Source organism: Hippocampus zosterae, chromosome 17 (assembly GCF_025434085.1).
Source record: "Hippocampus zosterae strain Florida chromosome 17, ASM2543408v3, whole genome shotgun sequence".
Classification (NCBI taxonomy): Eukaryota; Metazoa; Chordata; class Actinopteri; order Syngnathiformes; family Syngnathidae; genus Hippocampus; species Hippocampus zosterae.
Window position 1 is genome coordinate 2,375,814 of NC_067467.1, and position 19,699 is coordinate 2,395,512.

Genomic DNA, 19,699 nt, shown 5'->3' on the forward strand with positions numbered 1-19,699 from the left:
AACGCGCACGGCATGTCTCGACGTAAACCCTTCTCGCCGGCCCGTAAGACTCGTGATCTGATTGGCTACTGCAAGCCGACTGCGCCCGTGCACTTAAAGCGCACAGGGGCCTGCTCTGTCTAATTCGAAGGCCCCGAGCAAGTTTAATTTACCTGGCAACACAGGCTAGGTGAAATATGAATGGTTAAAAACTCTACCATAATAAATAAGTTATTTATCGAGTGGCTTTCAATGTTATTTTAACATTATTATTATTATTATAACATTTTAAGCCACTCAACTACGTGGAAATAATATGATGTAAAGAATACAGAGAATAATTTTATTTACATATTTATGAAAATAAAATTAATTTGTTATTCTCAGAAAAGTAAATTTTGTTAAATTTATTTTTCTGAGAATGTCTAGGCCAGCAGAGAATGCCTTGCTGGCCCTGACGAAACGCCACTGATGAAAACCGATATCTGTCTTTTCAACTGAGTTCAATGAAAGTAAAGTACACGGTTTATAACTGTAGGGGAAGCCCACGAGTAAAATAGATCGTATGCGAAAGATTATTTTCAATTTCATAATCCAATGAACTTTACCGAGGTGTTAATTCAGGCAAATGTACATGCGGCTCATAAGATAATGCTTTATTACAATAGACTCTTCACTCCTTGCTTACAAAGGCCGGCTTGTACAACAACTTCACACAAGTCAATCTTTCGTTTGGAAAATAATCGCACAAATCTAGAGTAGCAGGAGCGCACAAATCTAAAGAGTAGCTCAAACATTCTTGAAGACATAAATGATCTTGAACCAACTACAAATCACTAGAAATGAATAAACATTTTACAATGTGTTTTTTTTTTAATGAGCATATAAGACATGTTTAAAACAATCACAGACTAAAAGATGCAAGGCTTTATCCGACTTTCATTTTGGAGTTGATTCTATTAAAAATGGAAAAAAAATATACATGATATATCATATATACATGATGAGAGAAACCCCTTTTAAAATCAGTCCTGTTTAAAGCTATCAGTGCGCCTTTTTTTCCTTTCCCAGTTAAAAACCCATTCATGAAGCACAGCAATGACATTCACCCTATTTTTTTCTTCTCTCTAACATCTCAAAAAATTGTGCTAACATGGAATCAGATGTGCTGTTATTAGAAGCAAATACCCCCACAAAATGATTGTTAACAAGAGTACAGAAATACACTTTAAGACGTTTGATCCACTCTGACTGATTATCCAATAAACTAAAGTGATTGTCAGGTGAGTGGGTGTAGCAGCAGGCACACACACGCACGCACGCACACACATTTCGAACAGTCCAGTTGTCGTTCACGGTTAGTAGTACGTTACAGTTAGATCATTTGTGGACTATCTTTTCACGGATAGAAATGAAGGGACTAATAGAATGTTCATGACACAGGATTTTTTTCTTGAAAAAAGGGCCTTTTCTGATGCTTGAGGGCATCACCACAACACAAAATGGTGTTGCAGTTGTCATAGTAGTAGTAGTAGTTGTGTGTCGGGCGAGCCGAAGGCCCTATAGGTTGCTGAATAGTTCATTTTTCTTGGTCCAGTCCATGGCCGGGGCTCTCTTATTGGAGCGTTTCTGATGGGCCAGCTCTTTCACCTGCTGCAGGCTCATGTTTAGAGCTGGGATGGCCTCCGTCGCCACACCCTGCGGAAGAGCCAGACAAATTATTCAGTTCGGTCATCCAAAAAAATGCAGCAAAACACAAGCTCCGAGCTGTTTATTGACAAGCCCGCCACCGCCTCGGATATGTTCTGTAAATGCGCCGAGACATACGTCGGGTGGGGTGCTTGTCGTTGGGGTTGTGAGCGAGGCGTTGGATGAGGCGTTGGATGGCGAAGGGCTGACTGACATCTTGGAGTCCCTCTCGGTGCCTCTGCCGTTCACCTGGCGACACAAACATTGGCATGAGAGGTCTTGAGAGGAGGCGCCTGGAAAGAAACGGCAATCCGAATGTGCATGTGCAGTTCTGATCTGAACTTGCACAGAAAAAACCAAAAAAGAAACATGTACTGTATTCTATTCTCTTGTTTTTCCTTTGGGATTCTATTCAATAGCAGCGTCTTGCCAATAGTGGAGTACCAAATACCACCACACGGGGGAAGCCTTGCGTTGGTGACGGTTTTCGAGGCTGTGGAGTGGCTGGCAAGGGTTTTTGAATTAATGGCTCTATTAAAACGGTCATAAAAAAAGACGACACAAAGACTATATAAGCATTCTGATTGCGGTTGTGGGAATGGCAGCATGGGGAGAGAGAGACGTGGGGGACTTAGTAATTATTGTGCCGCCTGTCATTTAAACCATCTGCGTGCTTGAATCGCAATTCATTAGGGGAAAATCTCACTCAAATTCACCAAAACAGAAAACCGCCGCGACATGTGTTTCCTGTGAGGATTCAATGTTCAAAAAGTCACATGTTTCCCGTCCTTCTAAGGCACTCGTTACCCGCAAACGAGCTGAGGTGACGACTTTGGGAGGACTTTGCATCGCAGCAAAGAACAACAGGCCACTAAACATGAGCTCATAAAACTTATCCAACTCAGAGAATTTTTAACCCAAACCAACACCCGTCTAAAGTCCACCTGACACATGACCTTGTGCAATACCGCTCAGCTTTTTCATCGTTATGTAACCAAAGAGGACTTTCGGGGCTGAACATACAGTTCCTAACAGAGAGGAAGGCCCCCGTTTTACATATTTGGTTCACATGGTCGCTCACTAGCTCATGTAGCGTTCCACTGGCTTGTTGAAGAATGCGGACTATGCTCCAGTTTGCGTGGGCTCCAACACTAAAAGTATTCGTACCAAGTCAACAAAAATAATTTCTTTGCCGAGTGGCTGGGAAAGCCTCGTCGAGCATGTGGCCTAGTAGGGTTCCTCTCGAATGTTCTCTGCTGCTTAAAACACCCCCCTCAAGAAAAAAAAAGAGCATTTAGGGTCTTAGGGTGTAGCCTTCTCTACGGCACGGCCCACACTGAAAGACAATCACAGGAAAGTACGTCCAGTCCGAGTGGAACTTGGCGATTAATAACTCATCGAAAGAAACGTTGACCTCCTCTCAAAGGAATGAGATGCTCCATCGTGCTCTCAAGTCTCACCTTCTCGTCCATTCCTCCATTGACGCCGGGCTCAGGTAGTGGACCTGCAGGCGGTGGGAAAACAACACAAACGTCACCTCTCGACGATCTCCCCCCGCGGGACACTTTCACTTCAAATCGTGCGGCAGAGAGCCCAGAGCTCCGCTCGCCTTGAACGCCGCCAACGGCGACTCTATTACATGGCACAGGCATGACCACGTCATCTATTATTCACGCGTGGTTCATCTTCAGTGAGATGTTCACTGCTTAGCTGCTCTACTCCTAAGGTCAACCAAAGTGCTTCTAAATGTCACGCCATTGCTTTTTTTCTACCCTGGTACTGGCACACCAGCTTTTCTGACACACAACATACAAAACGTCATGTTAGAGCCATCCCTTACCTTCCATCTTTCAGGTCTCTTTATGCTGCGGCTGACGGCCTATTAGAGGAGATAATAGCTTGTCCTTCAGTATTAATCTGCGCCTTGAGTCCTTCCTGTCTATGCACGGTAGTTGTGTGTGTGCTGGATTATTATTTGTGTGTGTGTGTGTGTGTGTTGGTTTAGAAAGTAGCCTCTCCATGTCTTCATGCAGCTCCAGGCTGAGAGGCCACTCGGAGTGAACTCCTTGGAAACCAAACAATGGTGCAGGCTGGTCAGTGTGTGTGTGTGTGAGAGCGTGCAAGGGCACTGGAGTTAAGAGTCAGTGTAGGCAGGTGCCCTCCGAGTAGGCAGCGTGCGAAAAACAGACGGTTACCTGGGAAACGCCTCGGCGGAATATCTTCCCCGCAGTGCACTTGTAGTTTTAATGAAAGACTGCGAGAGCGACCGTCATGGAAACACTCCAGAAGTTTATGAAACATTTGCAAGGGGTTCAGTGAAGGCATTCGCGGTTCTCACCGGGCCTGTCATGCTCCACCAAACAGCTCGTCCACCGCTTACAACTCGAGGGGCGTGATGATCAAAAGTGCTGTCTCTTAAATAAATGTTTTCTAGATGAAGTGCGTGTCTTTCTTTTTCTCCTGGGTTGCCATGCCAACAGCTGGCAGCACCATGACTACACGAGTGTCTTGCCGCAGAGTGGCACTAATTTGGACACACAACCACGTGCACAGTTGCACACACACACACACACACACGTACGTGACTGTGCTGGGGCTCCCTCTAGGGGCGTTGTCAGGAATGACTCAGAAAAAAAACCCAAGCAGCTACTCTTTCGACCTGTCTTGGTAAAAAGTAGGAGCGTATAGTCCTATGCAATTTTCTTTTAACTCAAAACGTGCAATATCTGGTCACAAACCAAACTTTCTATTCCTAACTTTGGCAAAATAGGCTCATTACTAGTTTCGCTCTCGGCAGATGACAACACGTCATTAAAAAATGTGTTAATAGTGAGAGCTAAAGTCAACCTGGTCTAATAAAATGGCAGAAAAAAGATAAAAAGAGTGAACACGAACGATCTTCGGAAGTTATTTTCCATCCACGGCCTCATTTAAGATAATTGTTGAAGTTGTTGACCAGACTCATTATTCTTGTAAGATTTGTCGCGCCAGCTGGGAAATCACCAGCTTCGAGTGTTCAAGTACTAAAAAAAAATACACATCAACGTGATTGAAGATACGGCGTGTTTTTTTTTTCATTTATCATATCATCACACTTCTGCTCTGCTGCCAGTTCAGTCTTGCTTATCGTGTGAGAATCCAGCTTGCAGCAAAGCTGTGTCCGGTGATGTTTTTCTTCTCATTTGGGAGCAGCGCGCAGGATAATAAAAGTGGGAAATGGCTTTTTTTTTTTCGTTTTGTGCCAACTTATCAAAATATATGTTGTAAATAATTGACAAACATATACTTTTAGCTTCCGCTATGTAGTGCACTTCGGAGTCTGTATTATTATTCTTTTTAACTTCTACTTAAGTCAAGGAGTTGTTTCAGCGCTTCTGCTTTTTCAAGAGTACCACTTCATTAAAAAGTACGATTGCTAAGTCGGAGGAAATCAGGGTGCTCTCTGTAATTCTTGGCGGAAGAAGATGAAGACAGAAATATGAGCCGAATGAAGCGGTTTGGATAATGCATGGAAGGACGGACGGAGCGAGTGCGACAGCAGCTTTTAGGAGCCACCAGGAGGCAAAGTCCGACTTTTTTTTAAACGCTTTTGGCCTGTTGACAACACAGGGTGTCTCCTCACAATAAAGCTGCGATGGATCATTAAGACATAAACGCAGTCATTTAACTGCAAAAAAGTAACTGCTTTCAGGCTGACGGTGCAATTCTGCGCGAGGGCGGGGGGGGGGGGGGGGGTCGTGTCCTCTCACCGGTCAGGTGTTCCAAGGTGGGGATCACTCGGCACCTCTTGAAGAAGGCATCGGCGTCGGGGTCGACCACGAGCAGGCGGGCCTCGTCCCCGCCGGCTTTGATGGTCGCCACCACCTCGGAGTGCGTCTTGCCCTCCACCGACACGCCGTTCACCTGAGGACACACAAACGCGACACGCACAAATGCAGAAAATAAAAATATCCCCACGGGTTCGCTTTGTTTCCCCACACAGGATTTCTTGGTCAATATTATCACTTTGTCTGCTCCAGGTCAGGAAATCCTGAGTCTGAGCACACAGATTCATGGACTCGCATTCTTTCAAACATCAACTCGGACAAACATTTCTGGGATCCATCAAATAGAACCGGTCGGGGTTTACCGCTGAGTGCGTCTCATGTGACCGAATTGATGTGAAGGCCTAACTTTCTCGTCAGTGTGCCGGGATGAAATCGCCATGGGAAAACATGTGAGAAATGTCTCCGACTGTGTGTGTGTGTGTGTGTGATTACGTCACAGGGTGGACCTGCTTGTCTAAGCTCGTCCCACAGAGGAAGCCGGACAATAGCAGCTTGGCCAGTAATAGCAACAACAATGGCGGTCCGCCCCCCTCAAAGCCCAATCCTCAGTGGGTGGTGAGACTGTCTGGGGGCCCTCGCAGGGGAGGACTGCGAAATCCGTGCAAACCCTCTGTCGTCGTCCATATTTTAGACAGCCTCTTTATTTCTCCACTTGTATGAAGGATGAAATGTGGCTCCAAATATCAAAATAAAACACGCACAAAAAAATAGTAGTTTGGGGACGGAAGAAATTAGCTCCTTGGTGCTAATTGCTAAATCTGAACATATCAGAATTCTACCAGCACCCTGTAAAAGATTGTGCTCCCCCTCGGAGGTTTCACCGTCTCTCCGTTTCAAATCGATGCAGGTTTGATAAGAGATGAAGCGATCCATTCATCATCTATACCGCATGACGGCAATATGAGCCGATTTTTGAGCAACAGGCACGGTACACGCTCACGCTAATGAGCGCTCACGCTCACTTTCACACTTACAGTACATTCACGCTCAGGGACAATTTCCAGTCTTCAGGGTTTCGGGAGTGTGGGAGGAAACATGGGGAGAGCATGGAAACTCCACACAGGAATCACGAGCCAAGATTCAAACCAGAACCAGAAGTCGTCCTGCAAGTGGCTGGCAACCAGGTCCAAGGGTGGACGCCGCCTTTTGGAAAAAGTTAGCTGGTAAACAATCCAGCTCGGGCGGCACAGTGGTCGACATGTTATTAAGTCGGCCTTGCAGTGCAGGGGTGCGGGGTTCGATTCCGGCTACGGCCTTCCTGTGTGGAGTCTGCATGTTCTCCCCGTGCCTGAGTGGGTTTTCTCCGGGTATTCTGGCTTCCCACATTCCAAAAAAACGTGCATGGCAGACTAATGGAACACTTAAAATTGTCCCTCGGTGTGAGTGTGAGCGCGAAGGGTTGTTTGATTGTCTGGCAAACCGGTTCAGGGTGCCCCCCGCCCTCCATAGGCTCCAGCACACCCGAGAAACCTCACGAGGATAAGCAGATCAGAAAATGGATGGCGACTACAACCTAATCCAAATGAGAACAAATAATTCTCGGGTGGATGGTGAAATTGTGGACTTGTTGTGCTTTTCACCGGGACTCCAAATAAAAATCTTAACCGACTGATTTACTTGTGCCTTGCTCAAGGACAATTTGACAGGCCGAGTACCGAACTGCCTCCTCAGTGGTCCTGCGTCAGATTCTTTATGATGCTGATTAATCCACAGTTAGAAAATTACACTCCAGGCGATTTCAGACCTCACAGAGTGGCTATTAGCTCACATTCCTCTTTACTTAACACTCATTCAACTCCAAAACAAGACGGGACCACCGAGGGATTTGAGTGACTCAGACGCTCGGTTATATTTTTGCGATGCCTAAACATTGAAAAACCTTGGGGTTCTACATTCAGCACGTTTGCTTGATTGTTTCTCCTCCTATGTGGGAAGTCTGCTTGTGTTCCTCATACACTTGCAGTTAAAAAGTATCACACGATTCCGTTTGACTAATTTATTCCAAGCGCCCAAAGCGAACATATGACTGTGAGTTTCGGTGTAGGTTCTGTTTAGATGTGCTGCTGCACCGGTTGTGGTCATTTGAAGGTTTTTCATAAACGCTAACATCTGCAGCGCGCTACTTTCACTTTGCACCTCAATCATGTTTGCTAGCATTAGGCTAAGCGGCTTTATGTTCTATGAAATTATGTTTGTTTCTCTTCGCCCCCTACCCCCCCCATGTTTCACTTTTACAGTCAACAAATACAAAGCAAGAATGCTTTGTGGCCGTCAGTCAGTACCTGGACTATCCTGTCTTTGGGCTGCAGTCCTGCCCTCTCCGCAGGGGAGTCTTCGTCCACGGCTCTGATGTACTGGCCCGGCCGCGCCCGCTCACTGTGCAGGTTGAAGCCATATCCGTTGGCCTCTCGCCGGATCACGCACAGACGTGGTCGCAGCTCGGGGCTCACCTCCTGCAAGAGGACGGAGGAGAGAATGCGGATATTTAAAGAGTGTGTGTGTGAGTACACAAGGCCTGATGAACTGTAATTTCTCCAACCGTGGGGGCCCGCCTGTGAAGAACGAGAGGTACAAAGATGAATGAGAGCTCGATTGAATGGTTAAGCGTGAATATGATTCCCAGGTCAAACATGCGGGAGGTTGATGGGCTCAGCGATGCGTTTGCAAGAGTCCCCGGTGAAAAAAAAAAGCGCACTTTGAGTCCTCCTGACACACACAAGTGGTTCTTGAATGGAAGCGTGCCATTGGAGGGAAGTTTTGAGGAGGGGTAAGCAAAGGACACTTGAGGAAGGGACCACTTCCGGCGCATTTGAGGAGCCGAAGGAGGACAATGGATTCTGGGCGTTGACCTCCAATCACCTCGTCTTCCCCCCCCCGGATGGCAGGACGCGTTATTGTCATCCAGGAAAAAAACTCCTAAACGCCCGCCGGACCTCCCTTCCGTTGCAAAGATGAAGCCGCTTCTTTATTTAGCCGAGAACACGTTCATAGATTTTGAAGTCGAGCGATCAGAAAGAACATTGGATGAGTTATAAGCGCACGGCAGAGTGAAGTCATCATAACCTTTTTGTCACTGTGACCGAGCGAATGGGAGAAAAATGTCCAACGTCTAATTATATTGAAATGACTCATAACCCATCTAGAAAAGCTGGCAATAAGTGCCACGAGACCACTTCTCTTTGTGTGTCTATTAACCGCGTGGATTTGAGATGACTAAGCTTTATTGAACAATCAAGCTTGCTGTAATTGTTCCGTCGTGGAAATGATGACCTTTAACCTTTATTGAACCAGGTCGGCCACTTGACAATCATTTCTCATTTACAATGACGACCTGACCAAGAGGCAGCATATGAGGCAGTTACATTAAAGTTTAAAAAAAAAACAGTCATGGCAGGGAAGTTGAGAGAGACTGACAAAGATTTTAAATCCTCCTTGCAGGAGAGCATGGCGCTACCCGGACTGATTACAATCTAGCCCAGCACTGTGACTCTCATTCTCTTGAAGATAAAACGCGTCTTTGTGGTTGTTCTGACAGCACTCGGTCGTCAAGAGTAGCGCGGAATGAGCACCTTTGCGCGTGTCGAGGGACAACCGAGCGCGCCGGACGTGTTTTCCCGCTAATCGGATACGCGCCCGATAAGCACGTTGGACTTTCAACAGGCCGGGTCAATCATTACACAAAAGCGATTGTCTCCGATTTGTCATCCTTCACCTCAAGTACCGAGGCGGAGCCTGTTGACGCAATTCCAAAGTACGCAGCACGGAGGAAAGTGATGAAGCTAATGTTCGTCTTGAATTGCCCCGAGTCAACACGCTCGTCACTCCTTGTCGCCTCGAGAACCGCCACGACGACGTACAGTGAGACGGAGCACATCCTGTCAGCCGCAAAGTCAAGATGTTCACTTCGCCGCGAGCTAATCTGTTTGTTTTTATCTGCAACAAGGAGAGCGCGTCAAAGCCCCGAAGCGCCAGTTGCTTGCGATACTCTTGTCATCAGGGCGAAACTGAGCTGCGGCCTTGCGGAAAAACAAACAACGTCATTATTTTGAAAATGAAGCTGCATGGCTAGCCTTAAAGTTAGCATTATTTGCGCCCACCCCCATCCGTCTTTATCCACCTCAGGAGGCGGCCATTTTGTCACTTTGTTGACTGAAAATTGACATCATAGTGCCTTAAAGGCTCCGCTAACAACCGCCACTGCTCGCTTGTTTGCTAGGCACTGTGAAGTCATTCTCAGTGGACAGCAGGTGGCAGTAGACGGCAAAACAGCTCCCCAAGATGGATAAAAACAGGTGGATTTTTCCGCTGAATTTACTCCGCGTTGGCAGTTCCGCCCTTCCCTCTGAACTAAACGGGTCCCGAGCACAATTCAACCGGCTAATCTCGATCGGGCGAGGAAGCGATCGTTCACGCGATGCATTTTGTTGTTTCAACAGAGCATCGAGCGCCCTTCGAGTTCAGCGTCATGTATTGAAGTTTTCTATCGTGCGGAAGAACATTGTTTCAAGACGAGCGGCCTCGCGGTGACAAAAACTTTCCCTCTAAGGAGGGAAGTGTTCGACAGGAACTGTTGACACATCTTCTCTCAATATGCTTCCCTCTGCTCTGACCAACTTCCTGACATCAAAGCAAAATCTAAACGTGAACCCTCTAAATGATACACAGAATGTTTCTGTGTCTTTTTCGAACAAAAGGTGTGACAAACATGGAACTCAGGAGAGGGAACCAAATCTGAAAACACAAACAAGGTGACCAAATGTGAGAGGAGCCACAATATGTCCTGAGTGGGATCAGACAACATCTGGGAGGACACGTAATCCAATTAAGGCAGCAAGTGAGTGATTATTTTCCTAATCCACTTCTAATCCGTCACTCACTATCTCCGAGGGCATGTTTTCACCGTCCTCTGCTGCTTTGCTTGTCAGCAGGAGGCCAAAACTTGCCAGCAGGATAACCGTGAATCTTGCTTGCTTGGCGGGGGGAATAACAACAACAACAACCTTTTCATTGTTTTTGTTCCGTGTAACCCCGCCTACTGCCCGCAGACGGCCGGGACGGGCTCCAGCGCGCCCGCGACCCTCGTGAGGATAAACGGATTCCAAAATGGATTCCATGTACGGCAAAAGTAGTTGGTTGACCATTATTGGACAACATCTAAACGCGATACATGAATCTTACTTTGTACTTTTAAGTTGCGGTCGAGTCCATTCAGAATTGACCACCAAGCGAATTTTCAATCTGAGTCAATCATTTTGTAACAAGAGGTAATATATTATTGACTGACTAATAGTTAACAACAGGAAATGTAATGAAACCTATTTCCTGCCACCTAGAGAAGAAAAGTGGCAACTGCGCTTCGTCTTCGACTGTACGTTTATGCTTCAGTGAAAATGATCCTAATACTATTTATTGTGTTTTCCCACAGAGTCCGTAAACAACAATAAGAAACTGGAAACAGCGTTCGATATGATACAGCGTCACGACAATGGCAACGGTGACCACATTATTCAATCTATCGTCCATCCATCATCGCATGGATCAAAACTGAACTTGATGCAGCCGATGTGATTGTGAGGGTGTACCTAATGAAGTGGCCAGAGCGCGCACAAGTGCGGCCTCCCTGACAACGGAAACAGACCGGGGACTTTGAATGTCCGCTTCTGCAAGGCATTAAAAAAAAAAAAAAAAAAAAAAAAAAAAAGAAAGAAAAAACCCCGGAGAACTTGGGTTGAATACCAATCATTCCGAAACAATACCAGGCCTCATTTTATATTCTCCAAACACATGCGAGTCACAAGACTGCTTCTGAATCGGGCTTTTAATGAGCTGCTTAGAAGCTGAAGTTTGCATTTTCATCGCGCGGAGGCCTTCATTCATTCCCGGGGTTGGTTCTTGTGTTGGCAGAGTGCGCACGGAGATTTGAAAAATAATTTTTTTGTCAAAAACATGAGTTAAAAGCTCATTTGGAATATGGCATCAAGGGAACGGGCCTACACCCCAGAACCTTCATGGCAACTCCCTTCTCTTCACCATCCTCTATGAATTAACTTTCCAACTTATGAACAGATGGACAAACAAACATATTTCGTGTTTTTTTTTTATCATACCGATTCAACAAAATGTTTGCAGGAGACCAATAATTGACAACCCCCTCTCCCCACACACCCCCAACACCCACACAAAAATCTGTTGGCTGATGGCAGGACACATTGTGCTGAGCACAGGGTGCTTTTAACGGCAAGACTGATGTAGAGAAAGCCGGTCTGTGGTTTGCCAAAGACTGTGTGAGCTGCCACTCATTCTACGAGCACGAGCAACTGCAGGCCTGATGTGCGCACAGACTGAAGCACTTCTGGCTGGGGGCTCTTTCTCCTCGTGCGTGGCCCCGTTCATCTCACACTAACTGTTCTTATTCTTTGTCAAACAGGAGGTAAAGCACCCTATTTTCGTGCCCAGGGCAATTCTAATGGTGTGCATGGGTTGAGTTTCCTTTTTAAAAAATATATATATTTTCATAGAGGGGCAAGATCTCCATTTGCGGATGATTGAAGTTGTCCGCTGTGAAGTGGGGACTTGGAGACTGCATCGTTCAATGACTTGATTTCAACAATGATTTTAGAAAGTTCGATGCGTGCTGATGTCATGAAAGTGTCTGCCCGTGCAAAATTGTATCGCACCACAACTTTCACTCATCCTAAAGTCCAGCCTACGCCGAGGGCGTGCAAAAACTCCCACGGGCCCGCCGCAACATTCAAGGCCCCGACACGAAAATGAAGATGCGCCAGTTTTTACGTCAAGCGCACATGCGGCCCGTCTACAAAAAAATAGCTCCCAAAATGTCTAAGTGGAGTTTGTTGTTTTTTTTTTATTTTACAATATAAATTGGCCTCCTTCTGCGAACGCATCTGCGACGGCAAACTGCGGCGACGGTGAAGCTGTCACGCTCAGCTGGTCATTCTTTCAAGTCTCGATTTCGCTTATCCTCCTCTCGTTCGCGCCCCCTCATTGAGAGGGGGGGGGGGGGGCGCCGCCACTCCCGCAAGTTTGGCTCCTTTGATCACGCATAAAGAATAACCGCACAGTGACACTTGGCCGGGCGCCGTGGTTACGCCGCGACACGACCAATCAAGCGGGCTCATGGGCCTTATTGTTTGTCACGTGTCGTTTTGGCACACAGATGAACAACGTCCCAGACCGACGCACGAAAATCACCATTGTGAACCTCGTCCCATTGCAGGTTTTGTGCACTCGAGTGCATGGAGCGCACCACTCTCCCGGCCAGGACGGGGGTGTTGTATTTCAAGCAGGACCATTGGACCAGATGGGAGGCAGGCAGAGGAGGGAAAACAAAGCAAGCTACTGTCCCCAACTTTCATTCCGTGATGGGACAAACTCCACAAAAGGCTACTAAAGCTACATTCTCGGGAGAGGGGTCCCGTTACAATCGACAGGAGGGTGGGGGGAGTCAACAAAGCAGAGATAAAGACTGTGATAAGATAAAAGAGGGGATATTGATTAACAGTCTGGACTATCTCGAAGATCCCCTTGCAGGTCCTGCCTTGCATCAAAGTCAGCAGCACGCGTCTTCCTTTTTTTTTTTTTAAACATATTTAGATGACCTGCCGCTGACTGACAACCGAGTCCTCTCAAACAGCGAATTTTATCTTCCAAGCCAGCCTTCTTGTCCCTCTGCTTCACCTTCAAGATCACAACCACAACTCAGATCAACCGGACAGTAAATGCTTCATTTTGATAGACAGAAGACGAGACGGATGGCCCTTCGTTATCATTTGATGCATATGTTGAAAAATGGAAGGAGGTGGAGGAGTGGGGTGGGGTGGGGGTGGGGGTGGCAGGACAATATTATCACTATTGCTTAGTGGGAATGGAGCGGGACAAGTAGGGGTGAGTCTATTTCAGGGTGAGCAGCAAGTCATTTCCCCCTCCACCCCCGGCAGGGCGCGGCCCTCCCGCTTATTGTCCGGCCGGGGTGGTGAACCTTGAGCAGAATGGAATGTGGCATTGTGGACTTTCGCTCCGGTAGCGACAAAATCACTGTCACCAGAGGCACACGTACACACACACACACACACACACACACACACACAGACACAAGGCCCAGGTTTCAGTCCCTGCTTGGGCCACAGCGGCCTTGGACTCATGACAGCACAGTGGGGCTGTTGTGTGGACGGGCGTCACTAAGACGTATTAGTGACACGGCGCATTATGATTTGCATACGTGACAAACGGGAGCCAGCTGCTTGCCTTGGATGTTTTTCGCCAAAACATTTCTTTTGGTGAGCAGCGCACTTGCACGATATGAGTCACGGGCATTATTTGTCATGACGGTCATTCTGCCATGCTGTGACAACTGAAAAGCCGTCTTTGTGTTAAACGGCGGCAATGAGAATTATTTTAACAGCGTTCGAGTAATATTTGATCCAATAAAGCGATGTAGAGTAAAATGAGTCTTTTTCAAACCTCAGCAATTCACTTTAAAAACGATGAACATAAGTTCACCCCGAGGTCAAAGGTTATATTGTCGTCGGTTCACGGCCAAGTTCAACAGTTACTCGACGGCACTCAGACGTGATTGTTCTTTCAAAGAACAGAGTTTTCTCGGTTCTTTTGCACCAAAGTTCTTCATTCATCTAAAGTTTGCGCGTCGCTTGCTGGCAGTGAAAGCATCTGGTGCCGACTTCACAGAGGGAACTCGCCCCTTACAGGCTTTGACTGTGAAATATTAAATACCGCGAGTGAATGTGACTTTGATCAGCTATGGCGCATTTGTGGCCTGATTGTTGACTTGGACCTCTGTGTCTGCCACTGTAGCAAAACTTTGTTGGATGGCATCGATTTGCTAAAAAGCCACCAAAAAAAAAGAAAAAAAAGAAGAAAATCACATTTGAATCCAGTTCTTCGTCTTGCGGTTGGACTATTTAACAGTTGATCATGCCGCTTGCTACCGACGCTGCGTCATCAGTGAATGAGGAGACTGCGCAGAAAAGTGAAAGCGCACTTAGCATTCACTTGAATGCTTTGTAGAACAAATTCACTCGTCAAATGTGGAATTATTAAACTCATATTTCGTTGTAGTGATGTCAACAATCCACATTGTGGAATGTAAAAAACAATAACAGCAAAGATTAAGGTGTTACGTTGTTTTTTTTTAACTAGGAAGTAGTCATGCAGTAATAAAAAAAAAGTATCGATACAGTAACCATCTGAATCACTATTTCATCAAATTAGAAAGTGGCTCATACGGAGCATTTGCTCTGAAAGGCAACACTCAACAAAGCTTCGAGGCGGCAAGGGCAACTCCTCAACATTATCAGGGACACGTGAAGTCACAAAAAGACACTCACAGTGCGCGCAACCACATGAACACACTCCAGCCCTTTCAACACACACACACACGCACACTAAACGTCATGCAATGGCAAAACGTGAACAATGGCCGCTTAAGTAACACGCAACCTAACAAACACGCTATCAGCTGGAATTTCTGTTTACTTTGAACCCTGACTAATATTTAACCTGCCCGTATCAGTATCTGTTCACCTTTTTATTGTTTTATGCGTTTTGTGTCAGTGCAGTGGAGGCGTTATCTCAGGCGCAAAATCAGCACACCATCGGCAAAATGCTCGTAGTCGCTGTGGGCTTAAACTCTGTACATTTCGTCGAGAATACTTGACTACAGAATGACAAAGTAGCACAACAAACCATTCTACCTAAAGGAAGCGAAACTAGAAGAAAAAAAACGTGGTTATGTTTCCGTCTACCTGTCAGTGTCCAAAATGAGGGTGAACCCCCCCCCCCCCCTGACAATTTCTTAAAATGATAGCGTGAAGTTGGGCTTCATCGTGTCTTGCCGCAAAACTCGACTTTGGGTGCAACGGTTTTCTGTGAGAGGAAGATGACGACATCATCGATAGGAAGTTGAGCTACAGTATATCCACGTCGACCTCCACATGCAGTCGCTAAATTAGCCGCCCTGAAGCAGCACACGATCTCTCTTGATGAGGCCGCGTAGGAGGACAATCAAAAAGACGAGGTGGGGGTCACCTCCCACCGATAACAATGACGGGAAACCAGCGCACTCCTTGAAGGGCAGAGATTCCCAGACAGTAGCGGGCTGACAGAAAGGCTCTCCAAAACATCCAGACTCAAATGAATTACTGGAGTTGCCGCTAATCTCCACTAAGGGGAAAAAAAAATGTAGCCTCCGTTCTTCTCCAATCTTATTTGTCTCTTCCCTAAAGCATTTCTTCAAATGCTGAAAATGAGGAGTGAAAAAGATAACATGAGATAAGAAGCTCGGGGGGGGGGGGGGCGGGATGGAGATTCAGACACAAAGGTCGCACGGTGCACTCGCTATTTTGAAATATCAACTTTGTATTGCATCATGATGCCTCCCTGGATGCGTTGCAGTTCGACACCACTAAAGACAACGGTCTCCAAACATTTTTTTTTTGCATAATCACAGCAATTATATAAATAAAACGTGTAGGCGCTTTCAGCCATTTGCAACATCCCTTTCTCCACATGCAAAGCTACAAAGACTCTGCACCTGTGCGCTGCTCGCTTATGTTGTCCGATTACACACCGCTTGTTCCCCATGTTTACTTTTGACGCACTGGTCAGATGACCTCATGCTACAATTCCCTTTGGTCCGGAACAAGCATTTGTTGGATTTTCACAACAATTTTCTGCTGTATTACGTTTATAAGGAGCATGTGCGAGTCTCTACAAAGATAATTTGGGGGGGGGGGGGGGGAATCTCTCTGAAGAGCTTGCACAAGGGGGAAATTGAACTCAACTCATAGACATGAGTGTCTCCATGTTGCTTTCATCTCAGAGTGTTTTTCTACTACAGCTCCACAGCCCGGCATTTTCCTCCCAACATCCTGTCCGACTTTCCTGTGCCTGAATCCTGCAGTCCACTACACACACACACACACACAGCTGGTTTAGAGGCCACGGTGACATCCAAGCACGCCTGCCCGGACAGATCCTTGAAGCAACACAAAAGAGGGTTCGAAGAGCAACGCCCTCTCCGGAAGCTCTTGGAGAGGTTGCCACGGTTTTGCAGATGCGTTCGCACCACGTGAGCAGTGTATTTTAAAATTATGTAAAGATGAATGTTACTATCATCCAGATGCGAGACCGCTAGCGAATGCCTGCGAAAATGAAAGTCACGACATGTAGCGTTGAACCGGCCCCCCAAATAATAAAAGAGGCTCTCTGTCGTCACCATTGAACAAAGGCCCAAAATACCCGTTTTGTTGCTCGTATTACTCTGCATTGGCAAGTGCAGACAAGTAGCACAACCGTTTTGCTTTTCGCCATTACAAATGAAGAGCCACTAACTCATCAAGTTCACCTCCGAGACAGAGACAGACACAAACAGCCTAAGGGGTAAACATCATCCAGAACACAGATGTCGAGACGCTTCTCCTCCTCTAGTGCTTTTTTAAATGAACCCCAATGCTGCGTTCACGACCTCGCACGCACATGCACGCAAACAAGTGTGGGAAGAAGATAAAAGAAGAGCAACCCCAGCAACAAGTGGCCACTGCGGAGGGAGAATGTGCCCATACAAACAAAGATTCAAAGTCTCTTAATCGAGTGTGATTTAAGGAGATTAAATAGACAATAAGGATATCCTCCTCTTGTGGTTTGTTTTTCATTGTAAAACATTTGTCTTGGATGAGTACAAATATGAACCGAGTGGTGTCTCCGAGTACATCCGGCCATCAATTTTCGGTATGAGGCCAATCGTTATGGTCACGGGTAACCCGAACAGCCCCAAAGTGAAAAAAAAAGTGGCTTCTTTCGGGATGTGTATTGAAGACATATGCAAGGTAAAAACCTCAATCTTCCAAAATATTAGAAAGGAGGAAGTTGATGAGCCCTTGTTCTGTTTCTGGGAGCCATGTTGTTTGTCCGATCGCAGCACCCACAGCAAATGTCCAGCCAGCTTGCCCATGTGGGTGCAGCTCGCTACGTTAGTGTCACAGAGGAGTTATTCTTCACGTCACTCTCAGCGTTTAATCTCATTTGCGGGATTCACTCCAAAATGTCACCTGAGACTTTTCCACCTCGACTTAGCCACCTTCTGTGTTTATTGTACACACATGCAATATAAGACAAATAACGTTTTCAGCTCTCCCGGCTGCAACACACCTGATTCAGATGACCAGCTCATCAGACAGCTCTGAAGCAGCATTCGAACAATCCTGATGATTTGAATCAGGTGCGTTGCTCCTTGGAGAGCTGGAAAACAGCGGCCCTTGAGGACAGACTTTGGACACCCCTGCTTTAAGAGAACCAATTAAACTAATGGCCAACAGGTGTGCAGCTATAGGGGGAGCCCTATAGTGCCACCTGTTGGTCCTAAATCGAATCATGACAGTAATTATATTTTTATATATATATATATATATATATATATTATATATAATGTTCTCCCCGGGCCTGCGTGGGTTTTCTCCGGGTGCTCCGGTTTCCTCCCACATTCCAAAAACATGCATGGCAGGCTGATTGAACACTCTAAATTGTCCCTAGGTGTGAGTGTGAGTGTGAATGGTTGTTTGTCTCTGTGTGCCCTGCGATTGGCTGGCAACCGATTCAGGGTGCCCCCCGCCTACTGCCCGGAGACAGCTGGGATAGGCTCCAGCACCCCCCGCGACCCTAGTGAGGATCAAGCGGTTAGGAAGATGAATGAATGTATATATATATATATATTATATAATATACGTTAACACAACAAGTAAACTATTGTATGTGCAGGAACGTTTTTTCATTGTTAAACAGGTATTGGATACAATAAAGAGTAAAATACAATCTTAATTTTGAATTCATATCAGTGTGTGTTTATTTTTGCTAAAATACATAACTTTTTTTTAAAAAAGACATAGTTGTGTATTTCTATTGAAGTACAGAGTGCGAGTACTTTTCCCACCTCTGCGTGTCCATCACAGATACTTGTCAATGTAGCGTAAAGTCGGAATCTTTTCTTTTCCAGCTGTACCTGCCGACGCGACTCACCTTGTCTGAATTGACGCTCAGCTTCCTCTCGACGTCGCCGCGAATCTCTCCGTTCCTGTCCGGTACGGGCGTGCTCCCCCTGGACCGCCCGCTTCGCCCCTCCTCCGCTTCGTCGCCGCCGGCTCGCCGCTCCTCGCCGTTTTCCGAGCCCTTGTCCTCGTCCGCCTCGTCTCGGTGCTTCTCGGCTTCCTCTTCATCCTCGAAAGGCAGCGGGACCCCGTCGTCGACGTACTCCTTCAGACACTTGATGTTGTGCTTCTTCAGCAGCTGCTCCGTGTCGGGGTCGACCACGACGAGCTCCAGCCGCCCCGAAGTGGCTCTTATCCGGCCCACGACTTGCTGGTGGCTCTCGTTCTCCACGTCGTCCCCGTTGACAAAAACCAGGCGGTCTCCGGCGCGGAGCCCCGACGATTCCGCCGGGCTATCTGGCTCCACGAGCCGGATGAACTGGCCAGTCTTGCCCTTCTCCCCGTGGAGGTGGAAGCCGTAGCCGTTGTCGCCTTTATCCAGCGTGCAGAGCCGGGGCCGCAGGTACTGGCTTTTACTCGGCATGGTCGTCTTGCTTCTCACTGCCGCGACTCAACCTGTTGCTCGATACCCGGTGGGAAAAAGACTCGAAGAGCGAGCTGGAGGGATGCTGCCTGCTTCTCCTTTACGAGCGGGGGAGCGTCAAACGAAGAAGTGAGAGCGCTTCGAACAAATAGCCGAGCGCACTTTTTTCCCCCCTCCACTTACACCGAGTAACGGGTTCAAAGTCTGACTGGGGCTGTGGTCCTCGGCGTGACCCGCTTGCGGCGTGGAGCGAAGGTCTCGGTCCAAAAACTCCCGTCAGCAGACTCTGTACGGCCCAAAGTAGAAAAGTCCAGTCAGGAAGAGGGAGGTGCGTTCACGGACCAGCCCAGCTGGCCTCTTCATGCAAAGCAGCCGCGAAGCTATAGGAAACGGCTCAGCGGTTGTTTCATTCGGTACACTTGCACCACGGAAGCGGATACGAGACAAAAACGACGCGAATAATGTTCACTTTTGCTTGGTTAAGTATTAATCTCGTATCACATACTGGCACGAGGTAACCAAAATTAAAAAAAATATTACAGAAACATGCCGCAGTGGGATGGACTCAATTCTACACAACACAATAACATAATGGCTGTCGG

General features: G+C 46.9%; 1 protein-coding gene across 1 annotated transcript; it reads right to left on the bottom strand.

Moving 5' to 3' along the window:
- Positions 1–620: 620 nt before the first annotated feature.
- Positions 621–19,602, bottom strand: nherf1b (NHERF family PDZ scaffold protein 1b). The gene is made up of 6 exons (XM_052049162.1): positions 18,546–19,602; positions 7,778–7,948; positions 5,418–5,571; positions 3,129–3,172; positions 1,807–1,917; positions 621–1,677 (listed from the first exon to the last, which is right to left on the bottom strand). Exons 1-6 carry the CDS (start codon positions 19,095–19,097, stop codon positions 1,540–1,542), a joined length of 1,170 nt encoding a protein of 389 aa, XP_051905122.1. The 5' UTR covers positions 19,098–19,602; the 3' UTR covers positions 621–1,539.
- Between the last annotated feature and the right edge of the window lie 97 nt (positions 19,603–19,699).